At 46.5% G+C, this 27523-nt stretch overlaps 3 protein-coding genes across 3 annotated transcripts; 2 read left to right on the forward strand and 1 right to left on the reverse strand.

Annotated features, from left to right (window-relative positions):
- Window positions 1-8597: 8597 nt before the first annotated feature.
- LOC136456518 (phosphatidylglycerophosphate phosphatase PTPMT2-like) lies at window positions 8598-12185 on the forward strand. Its single transcript, XM_066456421.1, has 6 exons — window positions 8598-9117; window positions 9834-9956; window positions 10151-10244; window positions 11149-11231; window positions 11308-11397; window positions 11487-12185. Exons 1-6 carry the CDS (start codon window positions 8893-8895, stop codon window positions 11886-11888), a joined length of 1017 nt encoding a protein of 338 aa, XP_066312518.1. The 5' UTR covers window positions 8598-8892; the 3' UTR covers window positions 11889-12185.
- A 127-nt stretch (window positions 12186-12312) lies between these two features.
- Window positions 12313-21153, forward strand: LOC136456513 (endoribonuclease YBEY, chloroplastic-like). Its single transcript, XM_066456417.1, has 12 exons — window positions 12313-13378; window positions 14348-14599; window positions 14694-14789; window positions 15082-15250; window positions 15347-15430; window positions 15513-15613; window positions 16882-16974; window positions 17684-17755; window positions 18814-18933; window positions 19023-19073; window positions 19490-19678; window positions 20575-21153. The coding sequence occupies exons 1-12, from the start codon at window positions 12896-12898 to the stop codon at window positions 20740-20742; spliced, it is 1878 nt and encodes a 625-aa protein (XP_066312514.1). The 5' UTR covers window positions 12313-12895; the 3' UTR covers window positions 20743-21153.
- A 171-nt stretch (window positions 21154-21324) lies between these two features.
- Window positions 21325-22229, reverse strand: LOC136456519 (protein OXIDATIVE STRESS 3-like). The gene is made up of 2 exons (XM_066456422.1): window positions 21870-22229; window positions 21325-21771 (listed from the first exon to the last, which is right to left on the reverse strand). The coding sequence occupies exons 1-2, from the start codon at window positions 22109-22111 to the stop codon at window positions 21489-21491; spliced, it is 525 nt and encodes a 174-aa protein (XP_066312519.1). The 5' UTR covers window positions 22112-22229; the 3' UTR covers window positions 21325-21488.
- Between the last annotated feature and the right edge of the window lie 5294 nt (window positions 22230-27523).

The raw sequence follows: 27523 nt of genomic DNA on the forward strand, positions 1-27523 counted from the left end.
GTACCGTGTAGGCGTGGCCCGGCTCGTCGCGCTCGACCACCATTATAGTGGAAATCACCTGATCGGTTGCCGCAATGTAAAGTAGGAGAGTTTCGTCTTCTCTGGGAGCAGTAAGTACCGGAGGTGACATGAGGTATTGTTTCAGCTGCGTGAAGGCAGCGTCTGCTTCCTCCGACCACTCGAACTTCTTGGACGATTTGAGCAGTTTGAAGAACGGTAGTCCTTTTTCTCCTAATCTTGATATGAAACGGCTTAGAGCAGCCATGCAGCCGGTGAGCTTCTGGACATCCTTCACCTTTTTTGGGGGCTTCATGTCTAAGACAGCTTTGACTTTCTCCGGGTTAGGGCGTATGCCGTCGTAACTGACGACGTCGCCGAGCAGTAAGCCAGAAGGGACACCAAAGATGCACTTCTTTGGGTTTAATTTCCATTGGAACGTATTAAGGGCTGCGAAGGTGCGTTCCAGATTGTCAACAAGGGTATGTGCTTCCTTGGTTTTGACAACTACATCGTCGACGTAAGCCTCGACGAGGCCGTCTTTTATCTCGTCGTTGAGGCAGGCCTGTATAGCGCGTTGGTAGGTAGCACCGGCGTTTTTGAGCCCGAACGACATAGTCGTATAGCAGTAGGCGCCGAAAGGCGTGATGAAAGATGTCTTGATTTGGTCGTCCTTTTTGAGAGCGATCTGGTGATAACCAGAGTAGCAATCGAGAAAGGAAAGCAGCTCGCAACCGGCGGTTGAATCTACGACCTCGTCTATGCGAGGCAAGCCAAAGGGGTCCTTAGGGCAGTGTTTGTTGAGATCAGTGTAATCAACGCATATTCTCCATTCATTATTCTTTTTGCGTACAAGAACCGGGTTGGCTAACCATTCCGGATGATACACTTCTTTGATAAATCCGGCTGCCAAAAGCCGTGTAACTTCTACCCTAATCGCCTCCTTTTTGTCGCGAGCGAACCGTCGTAGCTTCTGCTTGATTGGTTTGGCTTTGCTGTTGACATTTAAGGAGTGCTCAATCAAGTCCCGAGGTACACCGGGCATGTCAGAAGGTTTCCATGCAAACACATCCACGTTGCCCCTCAAGAACCTGACGAGCGCGTCTTCCTATTTGGGATCCAGGTCGGCCCCGATGAGGGCTGTTTTGCTGGGATCGCCCTCGACCAGCTGGATCGTCTTGTGCTCCTTGGACCTGATGTTCTTGCGTGGGGCCTTGAGCTCTGGGATCTCCAAGTGGTCGGCTGTGGTCTTCTTAGCGTCGAGCATGGTCTTGGCCATGCGAATAGAGAGGTCGTGGGCCTCTGCTATTTTGAAGCTGTCGTCCTCGCAGGTATAAGCTACGTATACGTTGCCCCTGAGGGTTAAAACTCCTTTCTCAGTAGGCATCTTGAGCACCAGATACCTGTAATGAGGTATGGCCATGAACTTGGTGAGCGATGGTCGACCAAGAATAGCATGGTAGGTGCCGTCGAAATCAGCGACCACGAAGTTGACGTAGTCGGTGCGGAAGTGATCCGGAGTCCCAAACTGCACAGGTAGCGTGATCTGCCCGAGAGGTGTGGAGCTCTGTCCGGGGAGAACGCCCCAGAACTGTGCCTCGTACGGCTTCAGGTCCGCCTGGGCTATTTTCAGAGCGAGCAGGCTATTCTTGAACAGTATATCAATGGAGCTGCCGCCGTCGATCAGTACCTTGTCGAATTGAACCTTGTTGATACAAGGATCGAGGACCAGGGGAAAACGCCCTGGCTCGGGTATGGCGGCCCATTGGTCCTTCCTGCTGAAGTAGATTTCACGGTGAGACCACGGGGGAAGCCGCGGATCGGTGAGAAGAATGTCGGTGTTTGCCACGTTCAAGCAAGCGCGGGCGAGCAGCTTGCGTTCTCGTTTGGTCTCAGTGGACACCTTGCCGCCGATGATGGTGTGCACGCGATCAGTTGGCTTGACGTATTTATGACGAGGATCTGCATCGTCGCCGTCGTTGTCCTCGTTGCGCTGTTCCCCCGCGTCGTTAGGCTTGTCGGACGTATCCGGAGCCTGTTGACGCGTGTAGATAGTCTTGAGGACGCAGCAATTCTCCATGGTGTGGTTCGATTTAGGATGGAGCTGGCAGGGTCCCTTCAATGCTTTGGCGTAGTCGTCCTCGTAGTTTCGACGTCCGCTGCCCTTTTTCACAGTATTGACCTCGCCGTCGTCTTCCCGAATGCGCTTGCCCCTGTAATCGTCGCGGCGGTTGCGCCGCTGATTACATTGATCACGGTGGTCGCGGGAGTCGTTGCGCTGGCTGCGGCGGTCAAAATTGTCATTCCGACCACGATTGCCACGGTAATCGTCGCGGTGTGGGGGGTGGTCGGAGCGTGGAACCCTTGCTGCTTCTTCAACGATTATCTTTTTAGCGTCGTCAGCGTCCGCATATTTCTTGGCGGTGGCCAAAAGCGCTGTGACCGATTCGGGTCTCTTCCGGAGGAGCTTGTCTCTTAGGGTGTCGTGGAAGCGGAGGCCGGTGACGAAAGCCTCGATGGCTTCATTGTCGGATATTGATGGGACCTTGATGCACATCTCCGAGAAACGCCGAACGTACTCGCGCAGTGGTTCATCCTTTCGATCTTGGATCCGCTGCAGATCGTACTTGTTGCCTGGTTGTTCACAAGTAGCGATGAAGTTGTCGATGAAGGCCTGCCTGAGCTCTTGCCAAGAGTCAAAATAGTTCGCTGGCAAGCTAACCAGCCATTGGTGACCTGCATGACCAACAGCGACTGGGAAGTAGTTAGACATGACGTGCTCGTCAGCCATGGCTGAGCGGCACGTGGTTTCGTAGAGCATGACCCATAATTCGGGATTTTCCTTGCCGTCGTACTTCTGAAGCTTCTCGAGCTTGAAATTCTTGGGCCATATGACTTGGCGCAGGTGTGGAGTGAACTGCTTCAGACCCGGCGGACCGTGGGCGGTGTCGTACTCCATACGGCGATAGCTTTCATGGGATGCACGATCGTCGGCTCTCTGGTTGATGCGAGCACGCAGATCACGTCCACCGAGGTAATGGCGGAGATCGTTATTGCCATCGCGGCGATCTCGATTGCCATCTGGATTAGCCCTGCGACCGTGGTTATCACGGCGATTGTCGCGGTTATCTCGGCGGTTGTCGCCTCGAACGTCGTGGCGGTTATCCTCCCGGCGGCGGTTGTCGTCCCGACCACCATCATGACCACCGTTTCCGCCTTGTCGGTTGTCTGATGGGTCGTTATTGCGTGAGCCACGTAGGTTGAGTGGCTGTGAGCGACTTGAGTATTGGCGGCTGTGGCTTGATTCGACAGAAACGGATGGAGCCCGGGCTTGGTTCATCTCTGCGGTCTGAGCCATAGCAGCCGTCAGATAAGCTTGTATGTCATCACGGATTACTTGAGTCTCGGGAGTGTTGGGCAGCCGCTGCATTGTCGCCATGGCGACGGCTACGTTGGCACTTGGGGTCTTGAAGACTTGTTTATCCCCCACCCTGTCGAAAGCATTGTTGAGGTCACGCGGTTGGACCCTTATGCGTCGTGGCTCCTAGTCTGCTTCAGCTTCGGTTTGCCGGCGATTAAACTGGTCAATATTGCGTGCTTCGCGTGCAGTCTTTTCTTGTTCTGTTTCGCCAACTGCTGGCGGCTCGTCGTTGCTGACAACATGGATCAAATCCCCTCGTCTTGGTGGGAAAGACGGAAATTGGGGGAAACCCGGGGCGTGGTCTGGTAGATCCAGATCATATTTGACGCCTTCATCTTCGTGACGCTGAAGCTCGGTGTGGATAGATGCATTGGATGCGATGCCAGATGAAGAGCTGGAGTCACCTTCTCGGACTGTGTGGACGGATCCTTCCTGATAATCTTCAATCCGGACCATGTTGACGATGTTGCATGGCTTCGGCCGAGATCGGTGTACAGGACACAGATCCGAGCGGTGTCATAGGTTGTACGCGTAGCTGGAGGCAGCGTTTTGCAGGCCGTAGGGCTGGACCTGGTGGTTCTCCGTCGGGGCTTCGTACTCGCAGAGTCGGAGACCCGTCGCGATGTCTGGCCGGCGATGAGCGAAACGCCCCTCAGGAGTTGATATGACCACAAGATCTGTTCCAAGTCGCACAGGACGACTGGTCCGAGCTGGTCGGATAGATCTGTCGTGGAGAGCTGTTACCTGCTCGTTAGGTTGGATTTGAATCGTACTTACCAGAGCCAGGGTTTCAGCGAGTTGGATGCCGACCCGATCAACGGAGTCGAGCAGGTCGGTGTTGTCGATCTGCTTCCCTCTGTAGCGGGGAAGCGGACGACGGGTTGTTGGCATGGCTGTAGGCGTGGTCGGAGCCAGATGTCCCGTGGTCGGAGCCAGGTCCATCGTGGTCGGAGCCGTGTTCACCGTGGTCGGAGCCATAGCCGATGCAGGTGAAGTAGTCGTCGGCGCAAGCTGAATCCATGCCTCCTCCGTGGCCATGGCGATGGAGTCATCGGAGCTGGTGGTCCAGGTGATCTGGCCGACGGTGAACGTGAGGCCGTTGGGCGTAGCCATGGAGCCAGAGATGATGACCATCTTGTTTGCTTGGAGAGCAGTACGCACACCCCCTACCTGGCGCGCCACTGTCGACGAAATATGGTCGGCAGTCTACCTAGGGGTATGCCCAAGGTAGTAGATTATCGGCAGACAGATGCGCAAGCCCCAAACAAGACGGTGACGTAAGACAGACACGAGGTTTTATCCAGGTTCGGCCGCCAAGAAGGCGTAATACCTACGTCCTGCGTCTGATTTGTATTGTTGTATGTCAATGAGAGATCTTTTTTAGAGGGGTCCCCTGCCCGCCTTATATAGTCCGGGGGGCAGGGTTACAGATCTGGAAACTAATCCTGGTCAGTTACAATTGCCATATCTGGCCGGATAAGGATTCCTATTCTAACCGACCAGGATCCTGCTTGGTCGCCAAATCCGTCTTGATTCCTTGTGCGGGACTCCGATCAGGTTAACTGGGCCGCACGTCATCTTTCGGGTGGACTGAACCCATCGATCCGGGCCAGCCCAAGCTTAGCCGTAAGGGTATAGGGGTTAATACCCCCACAAGGTGTGTCTACACATGCACGACCCACGGGAACCTCACCTTGCAGCTCTGAAAGTGGATTTTTCGCTATGTTCGTGGTACTTTGGACTTGGGCCTTCATATCCGTGCCTCCAGTTAGTCTGATCTTGTGGTCTACTCAGATGCAGATTGGGCCGGTTGTCCTGACACTCGTAAGTCCACCTCGGGCTACGCTGTGTTCCTCGATGACAACTTGGTCTCCTGGTCCTCCAAGCGCCAGAACACTGTCTCCCGCTACAGTGCTGAAGCTGAGTACCATGCTGTAGCTAATGCGGCTGCAGAGGCTTCCTGGTTGCGCCAGCTATTGTTCGAGCTACATACACCTCTGCATCAAGCAACATTGGTGTATTGTGACAACATCAGTATAGTTTACATGTCTTCCAACCCCGTTCAGCATCAGCGTACCAAGCATATTGAGATCGATCTTCACTTCGTCCGAGAACGAGTGGCTCTTGGTGCTGTCCGCGTCCTTCACGTCCTGACGACGTCTCAGTTCGCCGACATCTTCACCAAATACTTGCCTTCTTCTATCTTCACGGAGTTTCGGTCCAGTCTCAACGTTCGCAAATACGACGCTGTGATTGCGTGAGGGTGTTAGACTGTAAATGTATATATGCGTGTGTATATGGGCCTGGGCCTTGGTATAGCCGGCCGGTCCTCTATTTGGTTAGAGAGATATGAGGAGATCTCGGTTTGGTTCTATTTCTATAAACCACAGGATCTTCTCTCTCATATATATATACATACATAGGTCTCTTTAATCAATCAATCTATTATTCCACGTAATTCTTATTGCTTTCGGGCCTCAATGGAGTACACGCCGGAAGTGAAAGTTGGAGAATGGAGATAGAGATGCGATAAGCATTAAGCAATATCCATCCACTAGTGGCTGGCAGGACACGACTAGAGGAACACGGGGTTTCGTGTGTTTATATTTCTGTATACAAATATAAACGAAATACTATGAAAGTGCCATCCAATATAGCGTGCGTCCGTATTCTTGAAAACGCCATTTCAGTTCTCAAAACACGCAATAATGTCATGGGCCATCCATCAGCCACTTCTGCTGCAAATACGCGGCGAAATGGCATTTCTTTTTTTCTCTCTCTTTTGTTTCTGGCCCGCCTATGTCTGTTTGCCTTCAGCATTTTCTGCACTGTAACTGTCACGAGCTGTGGCCACTCATTCCCCCGTCTGCAGCGATACTTTAACCACCAGAAATTAGATTCAAATCATAAAATAATACTGATGGTACAATCTGCATAGAAGTACTCCTAGGTAGCTCGTATTTTCTAGTCTATCTTCAATTGCTGACACATCATATGGCACATTAGCAGCCTGTTCGGGAGGCCGTAAATGAATTATTTACTATTGACTAGTTTGGTGTGATTCTAACTGAAAATTTACGATTGTTTACGAGCAAACGAACATGCTATAGAAGCTGTTTAAAACAAGAACGAAGTGAGCAAACAAAGGAATGCAAAACACAAAGAAGGTAGCAAAAAGTAATGTTTGGAAGGCTGGAACCAACCGTCACTATTTCTCTCTAGCACGCACATGTTCCTCGGTTTCTGTGAAAAATTCAAGTTGAAGTGGATGTTTTAATTCCTGTATTTTGTGAAAGAATGCTATCCTTTTAATAGAATTCCTGTGATCCAAACATAGTGTTACGTCATCGAAACATAGGAATCACATTCGTTTGAAGTTTCTTTGAGGATCTCCATTCCAAACGAGCCTAAACTAGTTTTTCTCGTCGCTGTGCTGCTACAAGTATGACGATGACGACCAGATTCCTGGCTCCCGCAAGCTGCATGCACCAAGCATCATGACAAATTCAGTCTTACTGGTCACTGGTCAGTTCAGAAAAATCACGAACTCGCGATCGTCATGTGTGACGCTGGCGATGCGCTGAGCGTGACGCGCGAAGGCGATGCATCGTCATCTGCTTCACACTCCAACGTCCACTCCGCTCTCAGGCGAGGAAAAAAGATCGCCGGGCATCAATGCATCATACGTGGCGAATCTGATCAGAGGCGGGCGTTCACACGGATACCTTTGATGCCATTCCAAAACAGCGATTCACGCCACGCCACGCCCGCTGGAGATGCCTCGTGCAGAATAAACCAGGCACCAGCCGGTGGCGTCCACGTAGGAGTATTGCGGTCTAACAGACTACAGAGCCCGTGTAAGCACTTTTCTAATTACTCCTATAGGCTAATCATGTGAGTGCCGCATTAGATTCATGCATATCTTAAACCGTGTACATGGCGTCATCCGACGCACCACCACCTAGACCCAGACAGTGCACGCCCTGTCTTTCCCTAGACCCCCTTCCTTTCGAGACTACAACAAAAGTTACTATACTATCTGCAGGTTATCTACGCATTTGTTTACGTGGATTTTCTCTGCTTTTTCAGTAAACTCGCGCGGAAAGGCAGCATCGATTAGAATCTATAGTATTTTTTTATAATAAATTAATTTCAGCTGTCTTCTCAACCGTGCGTAAGCTCACTCCACTTCTCGGGCCCACCAAAACATGATCACTCCCGAGTCCCAAGGCTCTCAGCCGCCGTGGGCTCACCCCACTGTTCCACACTTCCACTCCTATCCACCAACGGGATGCGTCCAACCGACACCGCCCACCGGGCCCCGCCGGGAGCACGGAATGGGGTGGTTCCACGTGGGGCGGCCGGCAGGTCGTGCGCGTACGTCCCGCGTGACTTGTCAGAGCGATGGGGGCGCGGGCATGTCATTTGGCGCCGTCGGATCCACCGATCCAGATTCGACGGCGCTGGTCTGTCCTGGGGTCGTGGGAGGACGGCTCATTGGATGCTGAATGTACGGCGCTGATTGGACCGGGGTGACCTGAGGTCTGAGGGCGCGATGGATATCCGATCCGAAGTGTTTGGTTTGGCAATAAACGGGCGGTTTCACAATTCTGCCCTCGGAAAGTGATTGACGCGTGCGATTGCTAATGAGGCACTTTTCTGCCCATAACCCCCCTATAGCCCAAAATTGTGTTTCATGCACGCTTCTGAGTGATGCTTCTGGGCTGTGTTACTAAAGGCAGTGCGTTCTATGGTTAGGTGTAGTCTTGTTACTCAGGGCGTGTTTCCTGTAGCAGCCACAGCTGTTTCTGCTGCCGCTGCAGTACCCTGTTGGGAGCCACGACAATCAACAAAAATGCCTATCGAACAAGCCCTTAGCTACTGCCTTCTTGTAACACACATCTTGTAAATTGAGACCTTACAAAGGCATCGGCGCCGGACCACGAAAGAAATATTTGGGAAATTCATCATGTTCGCGTGGCTTATAAGCCGTATTTTTTCAGCCAATAAATAATATTTTTCTCTCACACCAAATCAACCAACCATATTTTCAGCCATAACTTATCAGCCAAACGAATATGACCATGGTTGCTCCTACCCCACCCAATAAGAAGAGGGGAGCGGTTATGCAAAACTGCAAATGCCCGAGTACCTGAGAAGGAAACGCACCCACGTTTCCGCCACTTAACTCCACCAGCGAGAGCCAGCTCTGCTTCCTTCCGATTCAGCACTCCGTGCCACCTGTCTCCGCATTCTGCTGCTGTGGGGTTTTAGACAAAAATCACTCGTCCCATTTCTCGCGTCCCCAGGCCACGGTCGCGAGCAAGGCTAGGCTACCAGTAGTCCCACTCTCTCGATCCACCGATTCCCCTCCTCTTCCGTTCCTCCACGGATCTGCTCGCTGTGGAAGCGGAGGAGGACGCTGGAGGCGTCTCGGCAGCGCGAGGATTCGCGAGCTGTTGTGGTGGTGGGAAATGAGGATCTGCGAATTGGGAGACGGTGACGGGGGCCTGGTGTGGCAGCAGGAGCAGCAGGAGGGGGTTCAGGAGGCGAGCGGTGGCGGCGAGCTCGTTCGGCTTAAGGCGAAGCGCGCGCTCGTCGGCGCCGGCGCGAGGGTGCTGTTCTACCCGACGTTGCTCTACAACGTCTTGCGCAACCGGTTCGAGGCGGACTTCCGGTGGTGGGATCGCGTCGACCAGGTACTGGCCCTTCCTTGCTTTTGTTCTGCGTGGATTCTGTGGTTAGTAGTATTCTGGATGGTATTGTACGTTCTGATTATTATTGACTTATTCCTGTGGCTGAGATCAGTACTGTTAATGTTGGATTTGTGATGCTCGGATAGTTGGGTGTTTTATCAAGTTTTTTTTCCTCTGTAGTTATGCACTTGCTAGTGGCCATAAATTTGAGTTCTACGCAGGGATTGACTTTGCTTTGTTAACCTCGTTTGTGCTTAAGAGTGACTTTTACTCAGCAGCAGGGAAATATATCGCCCAACAAAGCTCGTTTGTGCTTAAGAGTGACTTCTACTCAGCAGTGAGGAAATATATCACCTCATTGCCCCCTTGTGAGCAGTGATTGTTCTCGTGCTTGCTTTTGTCAGACGTTCCAATTTTAACCCAGTTGTGAGAAGACTGTGGGTACTTGCCGTCAACGCGCATGTTTGTTTCAGCTCGTCCTTTTAGTATTTTGTGTATATATCATTTAGCACCGATGATGAATATTCACAAGCCTAGGGCCCTGGAGCCCTGCCTTCACAGGAGTAGCAAACCTTGAGTCCTTGACTGGTGTTATTAATTGTTTCATTTTTTCTTCAGTCTTCACACGACCTAGTTTTCTAAATTTCTAATTATGTATCAGAAGAATGTGCACTCTGAAATGCCTCTGCCTAATCTTTTTTTTCCTGATCTCCATTCAGTTTATTTTGCTTGGCGCTGTTCCTTTTCCAAGTGATGTTCCGCAATTGAAGCAGCTTGGAGTTCAAGGGGTTGTAACGTTGAATGAACCTTATGAAACTCTTGTCCCAACATCTTTATATCAGGTAACTCTTCCATCTTATGCTAGTTATGTGACTCCATTTGTGTTTAGAATTTGATAGAGTTGCCATCTTCAGCACTGGCCAAGTCTATCCTTTTGCATGTATGTTAGTTCAGAGTTCAGTGGACTCAATTGAACTGTTGTGCATATGCAATGTGAAAACATGTACAAATAACAACACATGTTTTCTTTTACTAGGCGAATGAGATTGAGCACCTGGTAATTCCAACAAGAGATTACCTCTTTGCACCTTCAGTCGAGGATATTTCTCAAGCCATAGATTTCATCCACTGTAAGTTCTTGCCCTTCCTTGTTTATTTTTATGTACAAAAAATACACGATAGCAAATTCATACTTTTTTTTTTCTGAAACATAACCCCAGCTCTGATCAGTTTCTATTATTTTATTTTCCTTGCATCCGTGGTACCTTTTTGTTATGGATTTTTTTCTTCCAAAGAGTAACCGTTGAATCATAGGTAGGAGAGTTGGTGGTGGTTGGCTCAAACTTAGGGAAGCAAAGCAGTAGCAGTTAACTCAGAAAAGGAAAGCGGGTTATTATTTTGATCACTGGTCAACTATTGTTTATGTCGTTAGGTATGTATTGCCAATTAGATTCTGCGGTGGTAGGTATGGTTACAAAGAAGCTGCAGCACTATCTTTTATTGCACAGTGCATCCCCAACCTCCGGACTATGGTTCTGTTAGATGTCATTGTATATGACATCATGCATGACAATTATGTGAAACTATTGTAGATTTGCTATTGAAATACATTGAAATGAGCCTAGCCATTACACAATGTCTGTCAGTCATTCAAACAAACAAACTAGAATCATAACCCATCAAAGCATGTCTATAATCTAAATTCTTGATTTGTGTCAAACAGCAATCTATGACAGGGCATGCCCAGCCAAATTCATTGGTATTTTTGCCAAAAGGTTATGCATATGTAGTATATAATATATATACTATGTACATGTATTAAAAAAAATGAAAATGACACAAAATGATAGGCTATTCAAGCATTCAACCCAAAATCAATTATACAATTAGTGCTATGTGATTTTTTAATCAGTTATACATTGCCAGAAGCTAGGATTTATGCAATCAGCAAATAAAATTTTTTTGTTACTCTTTGAAATTTTGAATACACACTCTCAAATTGGTAGATTCAATATATAGCTGCCTTCTTTTCAGGGAATGCATTACAAGGCCGTACTACGTATGTTCATTGTAAAGCTGGAAGAGGACGAAGCACCACTATTGTATTGTGCTACTTGGTAGGATGAACTACATTTGTATTTGGACTCAGTATGCATGCTCCTGTTTAATTTCCTGACAATCCTTGTGTTGCAGATTAAATACAGGAACATGACCCCTGAAGCAGCTTTGGATCATGTCCGATCCATTAGGCCTAGAGTGCTTTTGGCACCATCGCAGTGGCATGTATGGAGTCTTTTGTGATTGCATTCTAAGTTATTAGTACAATACTACTGGTGTTAAGACACTTTATGACAATTCACACAATTTTGCAGGCTGTTAGCTCATTTGGAACTCTCACCACTGGACAACTTCCGGTACGGAGTACAAACCTGGGCTGTTTCCTAGAAGCCATTGAAGCTCGCCATACGAACACAGAAAATGATGATTACCACGTGATGGAGTTTGACTGCGAAGATAGTGGCTTATTACTTTCTCAAATTATGCTATCTAAGCCAGCCAGCCCCACTGGGTGCACCGATGCAGTCCTCATAACTGAAGCAGATCTTGAGGGCTATGATACTTATATTGGTACTAGGAAAGATGCCGTGTTGTTGGTAGTTGCCACTCGCAGGCCCATCATGAAAAGATTGTCCTGCCTCTTTGGCTCCCTGAAACTTAACAACAGCAATTGTGAACCAGCTTCAAGCCGGTTCACTGAGGTTCGCGCCTGCTAGGTAGTGTCTTTCTCCAGTTTTCCATGTTGAATCAAGAGTGTATCTCTAGATAGGCAATCATCCAAATAGGATTTGTAGAAGCCTGGGTTTATAGCCATGGCAGTGCCATCGGGAAGAAAGTTGTGTGCATAGCCAGAGGGGTTGTTTAGTTTTTAGAGTGTAGAGCTGTGAACGCGTCAAATATCCTTGTTTTTTCTCAAAAGCATGTGATTCATTGCAATTTGCATCATTGTTTACTTGAAATAAAAACAGGTCTTTTCAGCCAACGGGACGGCATCGACCTCAATTTGATTGATTGTTGACAAATTTGTACTACCTGCGACTTAAGGGGGTGTTTGGTTTCATGGACTAAATTTTAGTTTATGTCACATCGGACGTTCGGATGCTATTTAGGAAAACTAAATATGAGTTAATTATAAAACTAATTATATAGATGGAGATTAATTTACGAGACGAATTTATTAAGCCTAATTAATCCACCATTAGTGCATATTTATTGTAGCACCACATTGTCAAATCATGGACTAATTAGGCTTAAAAAATTCGTCTCACAAATTAGCCACAATCTGTGCAATTAGTTATTTTTTTCGTCTATATTTAATACTTCATGCATGTGTTCAAACATCCGATGGGATAGGGACTAAAATTTTCATATAAAAACCAAACACCCCCTAAATTCCTTCTGTCTGTACATGAAATTGTCGTGAATTTGCATTCGACTTTGCTGACGTTATTCTCTTACTGCTTGACGTGCGTGGTGGTGTACTGTGAATCTGTGATCCTCGTTTCTTTGCTGATTTCTCATTTGTTCACTTTCTGGGGAGATATTCCATGGAATCTCCAAACGACGAAGCGATCATGGGAGCAGAACAAAAACGCAATCTCCAACTGAAACTGTAGTACATGTACTCCAAATGCCCAAGCTAGTGAACTGAAGATCGATCCCATTTCATAATTCAGAGAGGTGAAGGTGTGCGAGCAAACCCCAAACCCTGGTCCGAGGAAACATGTTCCGTACGAATCAAAATTGGACGAGCCAAACAAACCAACCAAAAACCCTCTCTTCCAACCTCCTCCTCCCTCCCTCCCGCCGCCACACGACCGGGGGCACGGCCATGGCGCGGATCGTGTCACGCGCGCTCCCGTTCGCCTCGCGCTCGTCCCTCCACCTCCCGCCACCGCCGCCCTTCCCCGGCGCGGCGCTGCCCCTGCCCCCCGCTGCCGGGGCTGCACTCGCGGCCTCGCTGCTCTCCTGGCGCGGGCACACGGGCACCCCTGAGCCCTCGATAGCGGCGCCGCCGCCGTTCGCAGGGTTCCTCGCTGGAATCCGCGGGTTCCGCAAGGGACGGCGCGGACAGGCGTCGGCGAAGCGGTCGCAGCCTCAGGACGCACCGCCGCCCCCGCCCCCACCTCCGCCGAAGGAGAGCGAGATCGAGCTCATCGCTCGCATCGGCGTCGAGGAGGACATGCCCGACGACCCAGAAGTGCTGGTACACATCACGCTTTATGGAACTTCTCCTTATTATTCCTGCTGCTTTAGTTGTGTTAATTGGAAATGCCGATGAGAATCCTGCAACTGTTTATATTTGGTGCACCGTTATGGTGCACCATGTTTTGTCCTGATATTGCAGAACAATTTAGAACTGTAAGACTGTTGCCTTTTGTTTTGATCAATGCAGCTGTTCATTTATGTAACTGGCTGATTAGAGACCATGTTTTGCCATTTTGAACTGGTTATGTCTCCATGTACTCAATATGAATGATTGGAGTGGCACATCCTGAGAAGTACCTAAGCACTAAGGACGTACATGTTTCAGGTCTCTCAGCACATGTTTTAGTAGAGATATCTTTCACCAGTAATATGTTGTCTAGGACAATGTAGGTTCTTTCTAAGGAAAAAAAAAAGAACTGTATTTGGCTTGTAATAATGGCTCAGATTTGTGTAGTTGATGCATTCTGGTTACTCAAGCTATTTGACCTATTTATGTTTAGTTATTGTGGACTTCCAGTATTATCTGGCTTTTGAGCTGTTTGTTTCCTCATGGTGAATGGTGGTGAATGCAGTTGATTTTTAGATATGTTTGTATGTTTGTTGCAGTTTTTGTTAAGTTTTAACATGGGTTTCTGGTAATGCACATCCCAAAAAGATACCTTTACATTAAATGGAAGTACTTTCTTCCCGATGGCACTGCCATAACAGTCTTGGTAGAATTTTCTTTGACCAAGACATGAGTAGCCTGGGAAAATGTAGGTCATACCTAAGTATACCTGTAACTGTGATTCTGGCTTTTGTTTGGGTAGTGGGTAGTTGGGTGCCTATTGGTCACCTAAATTTAGCTATTTATGTGTGTACGTATTGTTTTTGTGTTCTGTTGTGATTTAGCTTTAGTAGCCTACTTCTCTCAGACTGATGAGTTGTTCATATATGTTTGTAAATTTTCTGTCATATGCACGTGCAGAACATTGTAGAAATCCTAAAGTTAAATGTCCCAATGGCAATGAAGATTGCACTTGATGGACTTCTGGATTCCAGCTACAGCACCCGAGATACATCAATAAGTGATGTTGGGAAGTATGATAAGGTTGAGGTTTCTGTATTGCTTTGCAATGGTAACTTCATCCAAGATCTTAACAAAGAATGGAGAGGCGAGGACTGCACTACTGATATGCTCTCGATGTCCCAGTACATTCCAGATCTTGATGTTCCCATTGTAAGTAGGAATACTTTTTTGAATGTTGTTATGCTCTTAGCTTTACCCATGCATCTTATTTTCTTCTCCTTCTCTGAATATCTTTTTAATGCAGCTAATGTTAGGTGATATAGTAATATCTGTTGAGGCAGCTGCAAGGCAAGCTGAGGAGAAATGTGTTACACTTCTTGATGAAGTGCGGGTTCTAGTGGTATGGTTCTTTTACTTTTCTTCCCTGAATTCCTCACAGTTCCTTTGAAATTGATCATAGTTTGTGTATTCCTTATGGACATCTCAAGCCAAAATAAGTCCATCTAGGCACCTTTTCATTTCACATATCCAGTTTTACCTCTACTTAAATGCACCATAATCAATCTAGTAAGGTATTGCAAGCATACCATCTACCTCAATTTGTGTGCACAATTCCAAACTGCATAACTGCACCGACTCTTACAACTACCGCTTCAAATATTATTCTACACATTACTTGTTTACTCTATTAGGTTCGTGGCATATTGCATCTTCTTGGTTTTCATCACGAGTCGAGCAATGAGGCTGCAGCAGAATTGGAGAAGGAGGAGCATCTCATTTTAAAAAGTCTAAGGTGGAAAGGAAAAGGTCTAGCTAAGAGTGCTCTGGATTCAAGCAAGCCTCAAACAGATTCATTGGATGGTATATTCTTAATGAAATTTCTAAGTTAATATGTTATAGAAATGCCCACCACACACATGATCTAATCGAGCTCTGGGTGTCTAAGAATGTTTACAGGGCAAGTGACAAATGGTCTGAAGAAAGCTGGCAGCCTAAGATTTTACAAACCAAAATTCAAATATATTTTTTGTGATATGGATGGTATATCCTTTGCTCTTTGCACATCTTTACAGTCTAGATGTGCTATAGTTTTCACTATTATTGTTTTTTTCCTTTGAACAAGGCACGCTGCTCAACAGTAAAAGTCAAGTTACAGCAAGGAATGCAGAAGCTCTAAGAGAAGCCAGGTCAAGAGGCGTAAACATAGTTATTGCCACTGGAAAGGTATTATACATTCTTTGCTCTTGTTCAACTAATCTATTCGAAGAGCAGAGGTGCTATATGATTTTTTAATTATTTTAATTGAAACCATTGGATGACCTTGATATAGCCTACTAAGCCTAGTGTATCAAGATGCCAAAAGTGATCATCATAACTCTTGAGGAGCACTGTACTGGGCACTGTAGCCTGCTAAGCCTAGTGTATCAAGAATCATCATAGCGGGCACTCCAGCAGCACTGTAGTGCTACTGTGGCTGAGCCGCCGGAGCCCCCCAACACTGGCTCCTGTCTCTCCTCCCTGTTCCCTGTTCTATTTTGCCGGAGTCGCTACAGTGCCCCCGCTACACTGTTCTACAGGAACGCCTAGTGCAGCACAGTATGCGCGCAGGTGGAGCCGGAGCTGTCTGAAGCGGAACCAAACGAGGCTTAAGTTTGATTAGGCGTGTCACCTTTTTTTTTTAACAGGCAGGAGAGTTGCATATCTTTATATACTATAGAGAGGAAAAAACGGTCCTGTACAAGGGAACCCCCTTACCTACCCAGGAGGTAAGAGGAGATTGCAAAAAACATCTTAAGAGATAATCACCTAAAACCAAAGGAATGATCTGACCTGGGACCACTCACACTAGGGCATCAGGCATCACCCATGGGCAGAGGCAGCTTGGTTCCTGGGTATTCCAAGGAATACCCAACTTCTTTTTGCAAAAGATCATCTGTGTTTGACCAAAATGATTCTTGAGTTTTTTAGCAGCTCATCAAGCTCTAGATATTCTTTACTAGTCCCGCACTCCTGCATTGGTATGTTGGCCATCCTCTAGAGTATGAGGTAGCCTATGTCAATAGCCTTGTCATAAACTCATAATATGATACTCCAGGCGTGTTTGGAAGCAATCATTCACTTATCCAGCCATTGTGTTGGGCCGAGCATTGGCAGAGGATTTGGTAATCTAAGTTTAGCTGTGTGCCGATGTTTTTTTTTGTCTTGCGTGGGTGCACCAATATTTTGTGCCAATCCAGATGACCACACTGCTATCAGTCAACAGTCGCAAATTGGTCGTTGGACAAGCTGGAGGCAACATCCAAACCTCAATCTCTCTCCGCCTCTCTAGTCTTACGGCCCATAACCTAATTTGTTAAGCTTTTTTTCCTTGAACATAATTTGTATGAAGTTTGAATGGAAATTATTTGCCTTGGTTGTCTTTTTTTTTGGAGAATTAGATCTTTTCAGTACCGCTGATGATTATTTTGCTTCCATGCTCATTCTGAAATCAGGCACGTTCTGCTGTAATTGATGCTCTTAGTATGGTGGACTTATCTGGAAGAACTGGCATTGTTTCAGAATCATCGCCTGGTGTATTCCTTCAGGTTGTTATGAAGTACATTTAATGGAAAATGCAGTCATTTTAGTCATTAGTTGTCTTGAGTAATGAAAGTGCTACACCTCTAAACATCCTGATCATTATCAATACATTCAGTTTACTGAAAACCTTGTATTACTTACAACATGTCCTTATTGGGACCCTAACTACATCTGGGGTGATAAACCCAATAGGACAAATTATCGTGTATGTTTTTGTACTTTTTGCATTTTCTGTGTACTTGCAGAATTCACCAGAATTGGGAAAAATCTTAGGGGAAAGAAAAGGTTGAGAGACCTTTCTAACTAAAATAGTCATGGTCACCCTCAATCATAGGTGAAGGTTTCTATTGTCTATCTATAATCTATATACTTAAAACTTCCAGTTTGGGACTAATTCATCTACACACCACTCCACACAGTCCACTTGGGTCCCTATTAGCTGGCTGAGATGATACACGGATGGCATTGGACACAGAAAACTTATGTTTGTAATTCCATGGTGCTTAGTGCTTCTACTCTTCATCCAGTGTCCTGCTATATTTGATAGTTGATGTGCCCCCAATTATGTATGTCAATGTAGTTTATCGTTCTTTATTTCTATTATTATTTTGAAAAATATTGTTGTATTCTTATCGCATAACATAAATTACGCATCATTGAGTTTCCTTGTGATCATTATCCCCACTCTCATCGAGTGCATACTTCCACTTGTAGGGTCTGTTGGTTTATGGTTTGGAAGGGAGACAGCTTTATAAAAGAAATTTGGACCAAGAAGTATGTAGAGAGGTAAGCAACTATTTTTGTTTGAGAAAAAAAATGTGGACATAAGTGGCAGTATAGATAGAAGGGCACTGCTCTGTTCAAAATCTTGTGGCTTTTGAAATGCACTTATTTTCTTTATATTTAGTTGTGGTCTTGTGTATATCTTCTTTGGATCCATATCAACAGTCATACTATAGTTAGTAAATATGTCTGCACATAAATAGATTGTATTCATGCATGACAGCAACCATAATTGATGGTACATAATTTTCATGTTTTTTCTTGCACACTGGTATAATGTCTTATATGCTACCCCCTCTGTTCCATTTTTTTCTCGAACATGTAGGAGAGCTGAATATCATTATTAAGAAGAAAAGGGGAAGAGCCCTTACAACACACTCCACTCACACCAAGAACTAAAAATAATATGCGCCTTTTCTAGAACAAAACACGACCTCGACCCAAAAAAAACTAGACCAACCTGGGAGGAACTAGGTGGTATTTCGTTAAGAAAATAGGCACCCAAATTCACCTCGATGTGGACTTGAACCTGAGTGGTTTGGGTATACATCCACACCCTTGGCCAACTGAGCTTCCTCTCTGTTCCAAATTATCGTTCATTTGGTTTTGTTCTAAGTCAAACTTCTTTAACTTTGACCAAGTTTATAAAAAAATGCACCAACATCTGCAATGTCAAATTTGTTTCATTGAATTCGACGTGAAATATATTTCAAAAGTCCATTTATTTGAACTTGAAGATGTTAATACATTTTTCTGAATCTAAAACTTGGTCAGAGTTAGAGAGTTTTGACTTAGGACAAGACCAAACTCCAAAGCAGACTCTTATGTCTGAGATAATACCTGAATGCTCAAGAGAAAGAACTTGCAGAATTTTTATCCGAATAAACTAATCTTACTCTTCATTGTCTGTAGGCTACGCTGCTTGCTTGGTGCTCCTGTATCTATCTAGAAACTTGTGTTACTCCTTACTGATTAGTGGCATATTAGCACAGTTTTCTTTAGTGTGTTAGGCAACATATAACTATTCTTCTACGAATATGATATCATTGGCATTCATGCAGGCACTCTTATATTCTTTGGAGAACAAGATACCATTAGTAGCATTTAGTCAGGATCATTGTTATTCTATGTTTGACCACCCTTTGGTCGATTGTCTCCATTACATATACCATGAACCAAAGGTATGATGTGGGTTGGCAGTTTGTTCTTAATCACTCTTTGGGTATCGTATTCCTGTCCATTCTGAATGTAGTTTGAATTTCTTTTGCAGGCTAAAATAGTGCCGACTATTGATGAGCTTTTAGAAACAGCTGAGATACAGGTAAGTATGTTTATTATTTAAGTATCAAATGAACTTTCTGAATAGTTTATTCAGCAAATGCACGAATAATTTTAGTGTTCCCTCCCTTGAAAACTATATTAGCATCAGAGCATTTGTCTGTAGGTATTTTGTTACTTGAAAATCCATGCTCAAGTAGCAAGTTTCTAAGGTTATTTATTTAGTTGATATAAACATAAACAAGGTTTCTTACAGATGCATGGAGGAGGTTTAGGGTTACCTTCACAACAAAGACCAATTCCTGTTATAAAAAAATGTCGATTTTGATTGAATTTTCCATTTTGTATACAAGATAGGTACCATTTTATGGAACATCATTGGATCAATTGCACTTTCTTATGCTATTTGTGATGCTAAGACAAGTTGCAGCTTAACATTCCCATATTTTTCATATTCAGAAAGTATTGTTCCTTGAAACTCCTGAGGGAATTTCGTCTGCATTGAGACCGTACTGGGCAAAGGCGATAGAGGGAAGGGCCCATGTTGTTCAGGCACAACCTGATATGCTTGAACTTGTACCACCTGCAACTTCGAAAGGCAATGGTGTGAAGATTCTGTTGAACCACCTTTCCATTAGTCCGGATGAGGTACAACCAACCTAGTCCCCAGCTAATATATTTGCATTGCACCAATCAAAACTTGCTAGCCTTAGCTATGGTAGAATGTTGAAGTAGCTGCAGAAAAATTCAGTAAAAATAAGATACCAAAACATTGTTCCAGACCAACGAGATCAGTGTTAGCTCTAAACTGCTGTGACAAATGATTGCAGGACAAGAATTATGGTGGTACCTGATTTCTGCAATCCACATTATTTACCTTTTCTTCCAACATTTCTGACCGTGGAGTTTTGCATTGGACTCCTGGTCATTCAAGTGTTTGGTCATGAATCATGATAAATGTTTAGATACCAGTGAAGCAGCTGTGATAATGCTTCTGATGTTAATAGTGTCATGCTAATTGATCTTGAGGAGTTGTGTGTTTGGTTTGAGGAATGGGAAGATAAATGGATCTTTCTAATCTATAGCTCTGAACCTAGTCGTAATGTTTGGTCTGAGGATGCAGTTGGTCCTGGTCCCATCACTAACTCATTTGTCATAAGCACGTGTTACTAAAAAAAGGAATTGTGTTATCCTACCAAAACCACAGCATGGATTCATGATGGATCGAAATATTTTGAGCTTAGGGTGAGGTACTTACTCAAACGGAACACAAGACTAATCACTGCAGTTGTTCTCAAGACCATTTCTTTTGGTACTTATCGCTGTGTATAGTTTGTGAAACCTCTTCTGTTTTTATGACTTCAATAGTTCTACAGAACAAAACAACATAATTAAACTAAATCTGGCATGGATAGCAGCCCCTTGAGCAAGCACTAGTACTATTTCAGCCTATTTGACTTGAAAGAAGATCAGCTGCAATGTAATTGCCATTATGTATTAACTAATAAGTTGCAAGGTTCTGAAATTAATTTCTGTTGTGCAAGGTAATGGCAATTGGTGATGGAGAAAATGACATTGAAATGCTGCAACTTGCTTCGTTTGGTGTTGCCCTTGCAAATGGATCTGATAAGACTAAAGCAGTGGCAAATGTAATTGGCGCTACTAATGATGAAGATGGAGTTGCACAGGCTATTTATGAATATGCCTTCTAACAGCAATGAATCATTTTGGATTGGATTAAATCTGCTCTTTTGATTCCCCATTTTCCCCTGGATTCAACACAGAAGTCAAGTGGGTTCCAAGTACACCGTTCGAAAAATTACACTGGAGTGCGACCTCACTCTTGTGTTAGAAATTTTGAATTGTTAGCCTGTGAGACATTTTTTTGTGTGGGCAGGCACTGAAGTCCAGCTCTTCATACTCTTATAATTGGAATATGTAATCGAATTATTTTTCTCAAATTTGTATGTAGGCATCCTTTTTTTTACCCATTTTGTCTCTCTTCTTTACTCCGATCACAAAATAGCCAAGCTACGATCATGTGATATGGCAACGGTATCACTGTTATTCACACGAATCAATGTTTCGTGAACAAGATGATAAGAGATGATACTCTATTGAGAGCAGAGAAGGAAAACCTCTTATCTGGAATATGTAATCGGATTACTTTTCTCAAATTTGTATGTAGCTGTTCCTCTTTTACCGACTCTCTCTTCTTTACTTCGATCACAAAATAGCTAAGCTACCTGGATTCTTGTGATTGCCACAGTATCACTGTTATTTACACGAATCAATGTCTCATGAACAAGATACGAGATACTCTATTGAGAGCAGAGAAGGAAAACCTCTTCATCTGAGACAGGCCAATACGCCTGTCAACAAAATCCCTCTAAAATGAAAGGAAAAAAAAAGAACAGAGGTTGAAACCCTGGATAGAAACACAGACATGTCATAGAGCCTACTGATGGTATCCACTTTTGTTTACAGGGATTGGGGGAGGTCTGTAGAGCATGTTTTTGCTGTTGTTCCGGGCCACCAGGTTTGCGCAAGAACTTCCGGGTGCCCTGTTGTTAGGACCGGGCATATGACAGTCCTGCTCTTCGTCTAATGCCACATAACTCCTGGATGCCTTCATCTTCTTGTAGGGTGTCTCTTTCTTGCGCAGATCTTCCAGGCACCTCACCTCAGACATACACGCGAACGATTGAGACTTGCCGTCATAGTATTTGGATAGCCCTTTCCTGCAGAGAGAGGACAACACACGAGTTGAGAATTTTTGCCCCCCTTTCTCTCAATTTGATGTCTGTATGTAAAAAGAAAGAGAAGTCGGATGACTTACTTGACAGGGAGCTGTGCCATCATAGACGACAGATCGTAGAGGCTGTCAGAATTCAATCTCCGCACCGGCTGCTGCGATTGCTGCGTAAACTGGTGCTCCAGAGCTCCGGCGCCCTCCCCATCGGAGAACTGGTCCTCCTCATCGTCGGAGTCGCCGGAGATCGAAGACGATGTCTCGAACAGCTCCTCATCGTCTTCTTCGCGGTACACCGCGAGACCTGTAGCGCCGCTGAATCCGCCCATGCTTGCAACTCCGTGGAGATTTCTGGAGGTATGTGTGCGTGTGGTGTGTGGATGGATATATATTCTTCCTCTGCTCCTCCTCCTCTTGCTTTCCTTTCTTTCACGACCTTTTGCCAGGGCCGTGGGGAGGGAAGGGGGTATATATACACCGCGTGGTGCGCTTTGACTAGTACAATGCGCGCAACTTGCTGCATCGGTGACATCACCATCGTGCATCTGTCCCGTTTTTTTCCCCTTATTATACTTGCAGAATATAAAAGAGTGTGAAAGTGTCTGTTGGCCACTCGCACATGCCTTTGCCCAGATTCTGCAGCTGGTGCCCCGCATGATCTGATCTTATCTCTTCTTCAGTTTGCTGAATGTGACCAGGATTGTTCGCCTCTCTCTTTGGCAGGTCGGGCGTGAGACCGACGTGTGGGCCATGGATGTTGGGGTGGAGATCGTGTTGCTTGTTTATGTGGGAGCCGAGGAGGGACACGCGGCGCGCTGTTGTTGGGTTATCATCATCCAGCCTGTTCGGCTGGGGCTTATCGTGGCGTACGTTTGAGGAAATCTGGAATTGTGATGGCTTTACTTGTACCCCACAAACATCCTGGGATGGGGGAATTTGGGATTAGTTACCCGATTGATCGAACAGTCTTCCCCTGATTATCGCCAGAATACTCTTTTGCTGTTTCCTGTTTTCGAACAGAAGCCCTGCCTGCCTGCAGTGCCGCCGAACCCAGGAGGTGCAAATTTACTTATGCCGCAGCAGATCGAGCCTTTAGCTTCATTTTTACTCGTGGTTCTGGACCTTTTTTATTTCCCTTCGCAATACCGCCTCAGTCAAAACGAGAACCACAGTGGAATCCATGGGCCCTATCAAGGTAGGTGAGTGAACACGTGTATGGTTTTCCACTTTTCCGCATCGCATCTGTTTTTGCACTACATGTTGTTCATTCCTTCCTTGGCTTCCACTGCAAGGGAGTAAAAAGTGAAAAGTAACATGAGAATGTATGCCTGGCTCAAAATTTAAGTTGTAGATTACCTCACCTACAAATTATGCACTCACTAGTGTTGGCAACGTTACTTATTTTCCATGAATGAAAGTGCACATGATAATGTTGCTTTTCCCCCTCTACTATTATAGATAATGTTGCATTGAATACCACCGCTAGAGTATCAAGGCATTGTTTTTGTGTCTCAACCGCCTGCACTTTCGTGTTAGCGTTGTTTAAGACCTGAAGTGTCGACCAGCGTTAGAACGGCACCACCAGGAACTTGGACCTAGCCTGATGATGAGTGACGCAGAACTGGACACCTGTCGCGCGATCCAGCTGCGAGCCAGGCGCATGTTCAGTGAACAAACACAAACACCTCCTCACACGTATTCTGCCAATTGCCACCAAAGCAAACAGCAGATAATTAATTATAATAATTTTTAATAAGTAGTAGTACGAGTGTGAACAAGATTTGAGTGGACACATGGCAGGAGCAGCGTTTCTGGGGACACGGCCACAGGTCGGGCGGACCAACAAAACCGGCGGCGACAGCACCTCGTGTCCGCATGTGTGTTTCCCGACGTGGTTTCGAGTCCCGCCGATGCAGAAATCCATATGCCCATGTCTGCTCATGTGTTTCCCCCGCTTTCCTGCTCCAGCCAATCACGCGCCCTAATTCAGTCCGTTGCTTTTCTCGTCTATAAACAAATCTCGGTGCTCCAACACTAAGTTATGTGCTTTCGTCTTAACAAAATATATTACCGGTGCCTTTTTTCTGGTCAAGAGGGTGTCTGCTAAGAATCCGTGCTTCCGATCGTGGTGCTCTTAATCCTTATCCAAGCCCTGGACTTGTTCAAGCTTCTAGTGACTAGACTAGTGGTGGACAAGCTCAGAATTCTTCAATAGTAGTTCCGGGTATGGTGATGGTCCACCTGCCTCAGTCGAACGCAACATCCATGACTTGGCCTGTTGGAAGGTTTTTAGGTCTTTTTATTTATTTTCCTTCTTCTTTCCGAACCATTCAAACACTCTCGACGAGTAGTATGGCGACTCTTCCGGTTGGTTCTATCTGTTGTGCGCCGAGACCGCGACCCCAGGACAGCCAGGTGAATCTTTTCTCTCTCTCTCTTTTTCTCACTCGCTCTGTCGCTCAGTGCCTTGTTGTCGTGTGCGTTCAAACTTGAAACGCTCAGCTTGTTCGCTCGTTTGTTTCAGCCAATCCAAACCAGTCAACCAACAGTATTTTTCTCCTACAATAAATCAGCACCGACCAGTCCGAACCAACCAGCGAATAGGCCGGCTGAAAACGCGTCGACAACGGAACCAATCGTCCTGACCCACCTGACCAATCTAGCTCGTGCGTAGAACGTGGAACGCTACCACCCCCGTTTTATCCTATCCACCCACAGAAAACGACTCTTGAAGACGCGCGCGAAGCCATCACCCAAAAGGCACGCACGCCGCTCTCGCGTCGGTCCTCGTATACAACCTAACCCCGACAACGCGCCGCCGATAAGGGAGGAGGGTGCACGGAAAGAAGAGGATGATAAGAATGGGATCCGTAGCGGACCCGGCCGAATCGTGCGGGGATCCGACAACAGCGACCACCCGCGATACGATCGCAGCACGGCGCGCGCGGCGCCCCAGGAAAATCAAGTGCGACGACGGGGCCAGCCAAAATTTTTGCGCCAGAGTTTCGTGTGGACCACGCGTGGACTACCTGTCCCGGCTTCGCGCCAGGCGCGGGAACGTGGCCGGCGCGGGCGGGAAGGGGCGGCGCGGCGTGCCACTGCCAGCCAGGGCAGGGCATGTGACACCCGGGCCGCGGGATCGTCCACGGATCCGCGTCCGCGTCGCGTCGCTGTCCGGGCGATATTTTTTCGGCGCCTCACCCGCTGCTGCGGCGCTGCTCGCCGCGCGCATCCTGCCAGGATAGATGGATCATGGATGCGCCTAGAAAATAGAAACCCATGCCCGGACGCTGACGCGCGCCGCGCGGACTCGGGAGTCGGGAGACCTGCCGTTTCACGAGGGGGCGGCGGGCGGCGGGCGGCGTCCCCTCGCCACCCGGATCGGTTTTCTTTCTCTGATGAAGCCGGAACGGGCGTGGAGTCGGTGCGCGCCGCGCGCGCAGCGACAGAGGCAATTCATGGATGTCGGCTTCGTCTCCGCATAGGAGCGGGCTCTTTTCATTTTCCGTCTTCTCTCGTCGATTCTCATTCGATAATGCATAGGAGCGCTCTCCGTCCGTCCACACGCCACTTTCTGAACGTGCACGCTGCGCGGCGCGTGACAGGCCTGCTTGGTCTCCACGTCTCTCTCAAAATATCTCTCACTCCCGTGCTCGTCCATCATGTGCGGCTGCACGTGCGCTCGCTGCTCAGATGCTGCCGTGCACCCCATCTCGCCCCGCGCGGCTCCCCCATCTAGCGTTACGCTCCGATCCCACGCCACGCCCCCTCCGTCGCCCCACCGTGCCCGCTCTAGGTCGCTGCGCGCCGCCCCCCCTCTACTAAGCGTTGTGTCCCGTCCCCCACGCGTGTCGGGGTGCTTCTGGGGTGCCGCAACCGCAGTCGTTCCCCACCAGAAGGTCGTAGCCGCTGTCGACGTCGGGGCCGCCTTGACGCACGACCTCAGCAAGGAGATGTTGCGATGAAAGCGTATATTTTAAGTGTTTCAGATGTCTCAAATGTATGTTGCAATTGTTTCATATGGATGTTGCAAAAGTAGATGGGGGATGTTGCACATGTTGCAAGTGTTTTAGACGTGTTGTTCAAAATGTTTCATCTATTCCAGACGTATGTTGCAAGCATTTTGGTTTGGATGTTACATATGTTTCATACATATGTTGCAACAATTTGTTTCAAATGTTTTAGTTGTTTCAGTCTTATATTGCAGTAAGTATTTTTATGTTACAAGTTGCAAGTGTTTTCATCTGAAGTTGCATATGTTTCACACATATTTTCGGCATGTTCGCTGGTTGGTTTCTGGGCTGGTTTGGGCTGGCTGGTGCTGATCTGTTGTGAGAGGAAAACACTGTTGGCTGGCTGGTTTGGGCTGGTTGAAACCAACAAGCGAACAGGCTCATTGTAAGTGTATGTTCTATGTTTCATCCGTTTTTAAGTGTTTCATGTTGCACATGTTCATGTTGTTTGGAGAGTCAAGGGGTGCGGGGAGTGATGGTGGCACGGCACGGGCGCTGAGTAATGATGGGGCGCGGGCGAGCTAGGGGCTGGCGGACGAGGCGTGCGGCGCGCGGCGCGCCGGTGTCCCGCGGATGGGGCACGCTGGGGGCTACCGGTCGTGGCGCGACGAGGGCTTGTGCGTGTACTCGACGGGGCGAATGGCCTCGAATCAAGGTGGACAGGGCGGGCTGCGCGTGTGAGGTGAGTCGTGTGGACGCGTGGGCGCTGCGATAGGATGAGTGCGCGTGCGGGGCGGGAATAAAATCATCACACGGGGCAAGCTGCGCGGATGTCTGGACGCATCCTTGCGTCGGACGTCGTCCGGGCGCTAGTCGCTCCGAGCGTCCTGCTGTCCTCAACAGGAACATATAAATAGATAGCTAGAAGAGGTCTGAAAACAATAAAAAAAAACATCAGAGTGAATAGTTATGCAAGGTGTGAGAGATTATTTTTGGGAGATCGTGAGCGACTAGCTACTATGAACTTGCTAACTCTTTGATCACTCTGTTTGATAGCCAACATAAATTTTTCCTAAACTGGCTATTTGACAATCGTTGGGATGCCCTAAGGCTACGCTGCCCATCGCCCGTTGTTCGATCACTCCTCATGTAGTGGATGAACTCTTTACTCGTCGTGTATATGCAGGTTATTTGTGTAATTAAAACATATATATTTGTACTTTTTATATACGAATGAAAATCATAACTAGTGGAGGTTTCATATCTCTGTTTTCAAAATGTAACCATCTTAAAAACTGGATACGAAATAGCCTCTGTCAATGCACATTTTTATTTCACTATTTGATATGCTAGCTGTAGTATTTAATCATTCCATAGTGTTATTATCAAATATATGGCGTTTGAACTATGTAGTCACTTGTTATTTCTAACTATTAGCGTATTATAATAAGTGCACATAGACAAATAAACATGGTTTATCATATCTGGCCATCTCTTAAATGAGGAATTTTATATCGGCAAATAAACATTTTGTAAACGAAGGAGCGCGTGCGAGGAGTAGCTTCGACTTGTCTCATTGGTTCAGATGACATGAAATGAATGGTGGATCGATTCACCCCCACGAAACTCTTATCATTTCTCTTTTTATCAGTATCGTGTCAAATCATTATTTTCTATAAGATGTCACCCCATTTAATACCCGCGAAACTCTCATAATACTCATTGGAGACTTCATTGTATCTGCACATCATAAATGACAAGCATAAAAAGCATAATTTCCACATGAGA

This window comes from Miscanthus floridulus, chromosome 6, assembly GCF_019320115.1.
Source record: "Miscanthus floridulus cultivar M001 chromosome 6, ASM1932011v1, whole genome shotgun sequence".
NCBI lineage: Eukaryota > Viridiplantae > Streptophyta > Magnoliopsida > Poales > Poaceae > Miscanthus > Miscanthus floridulus.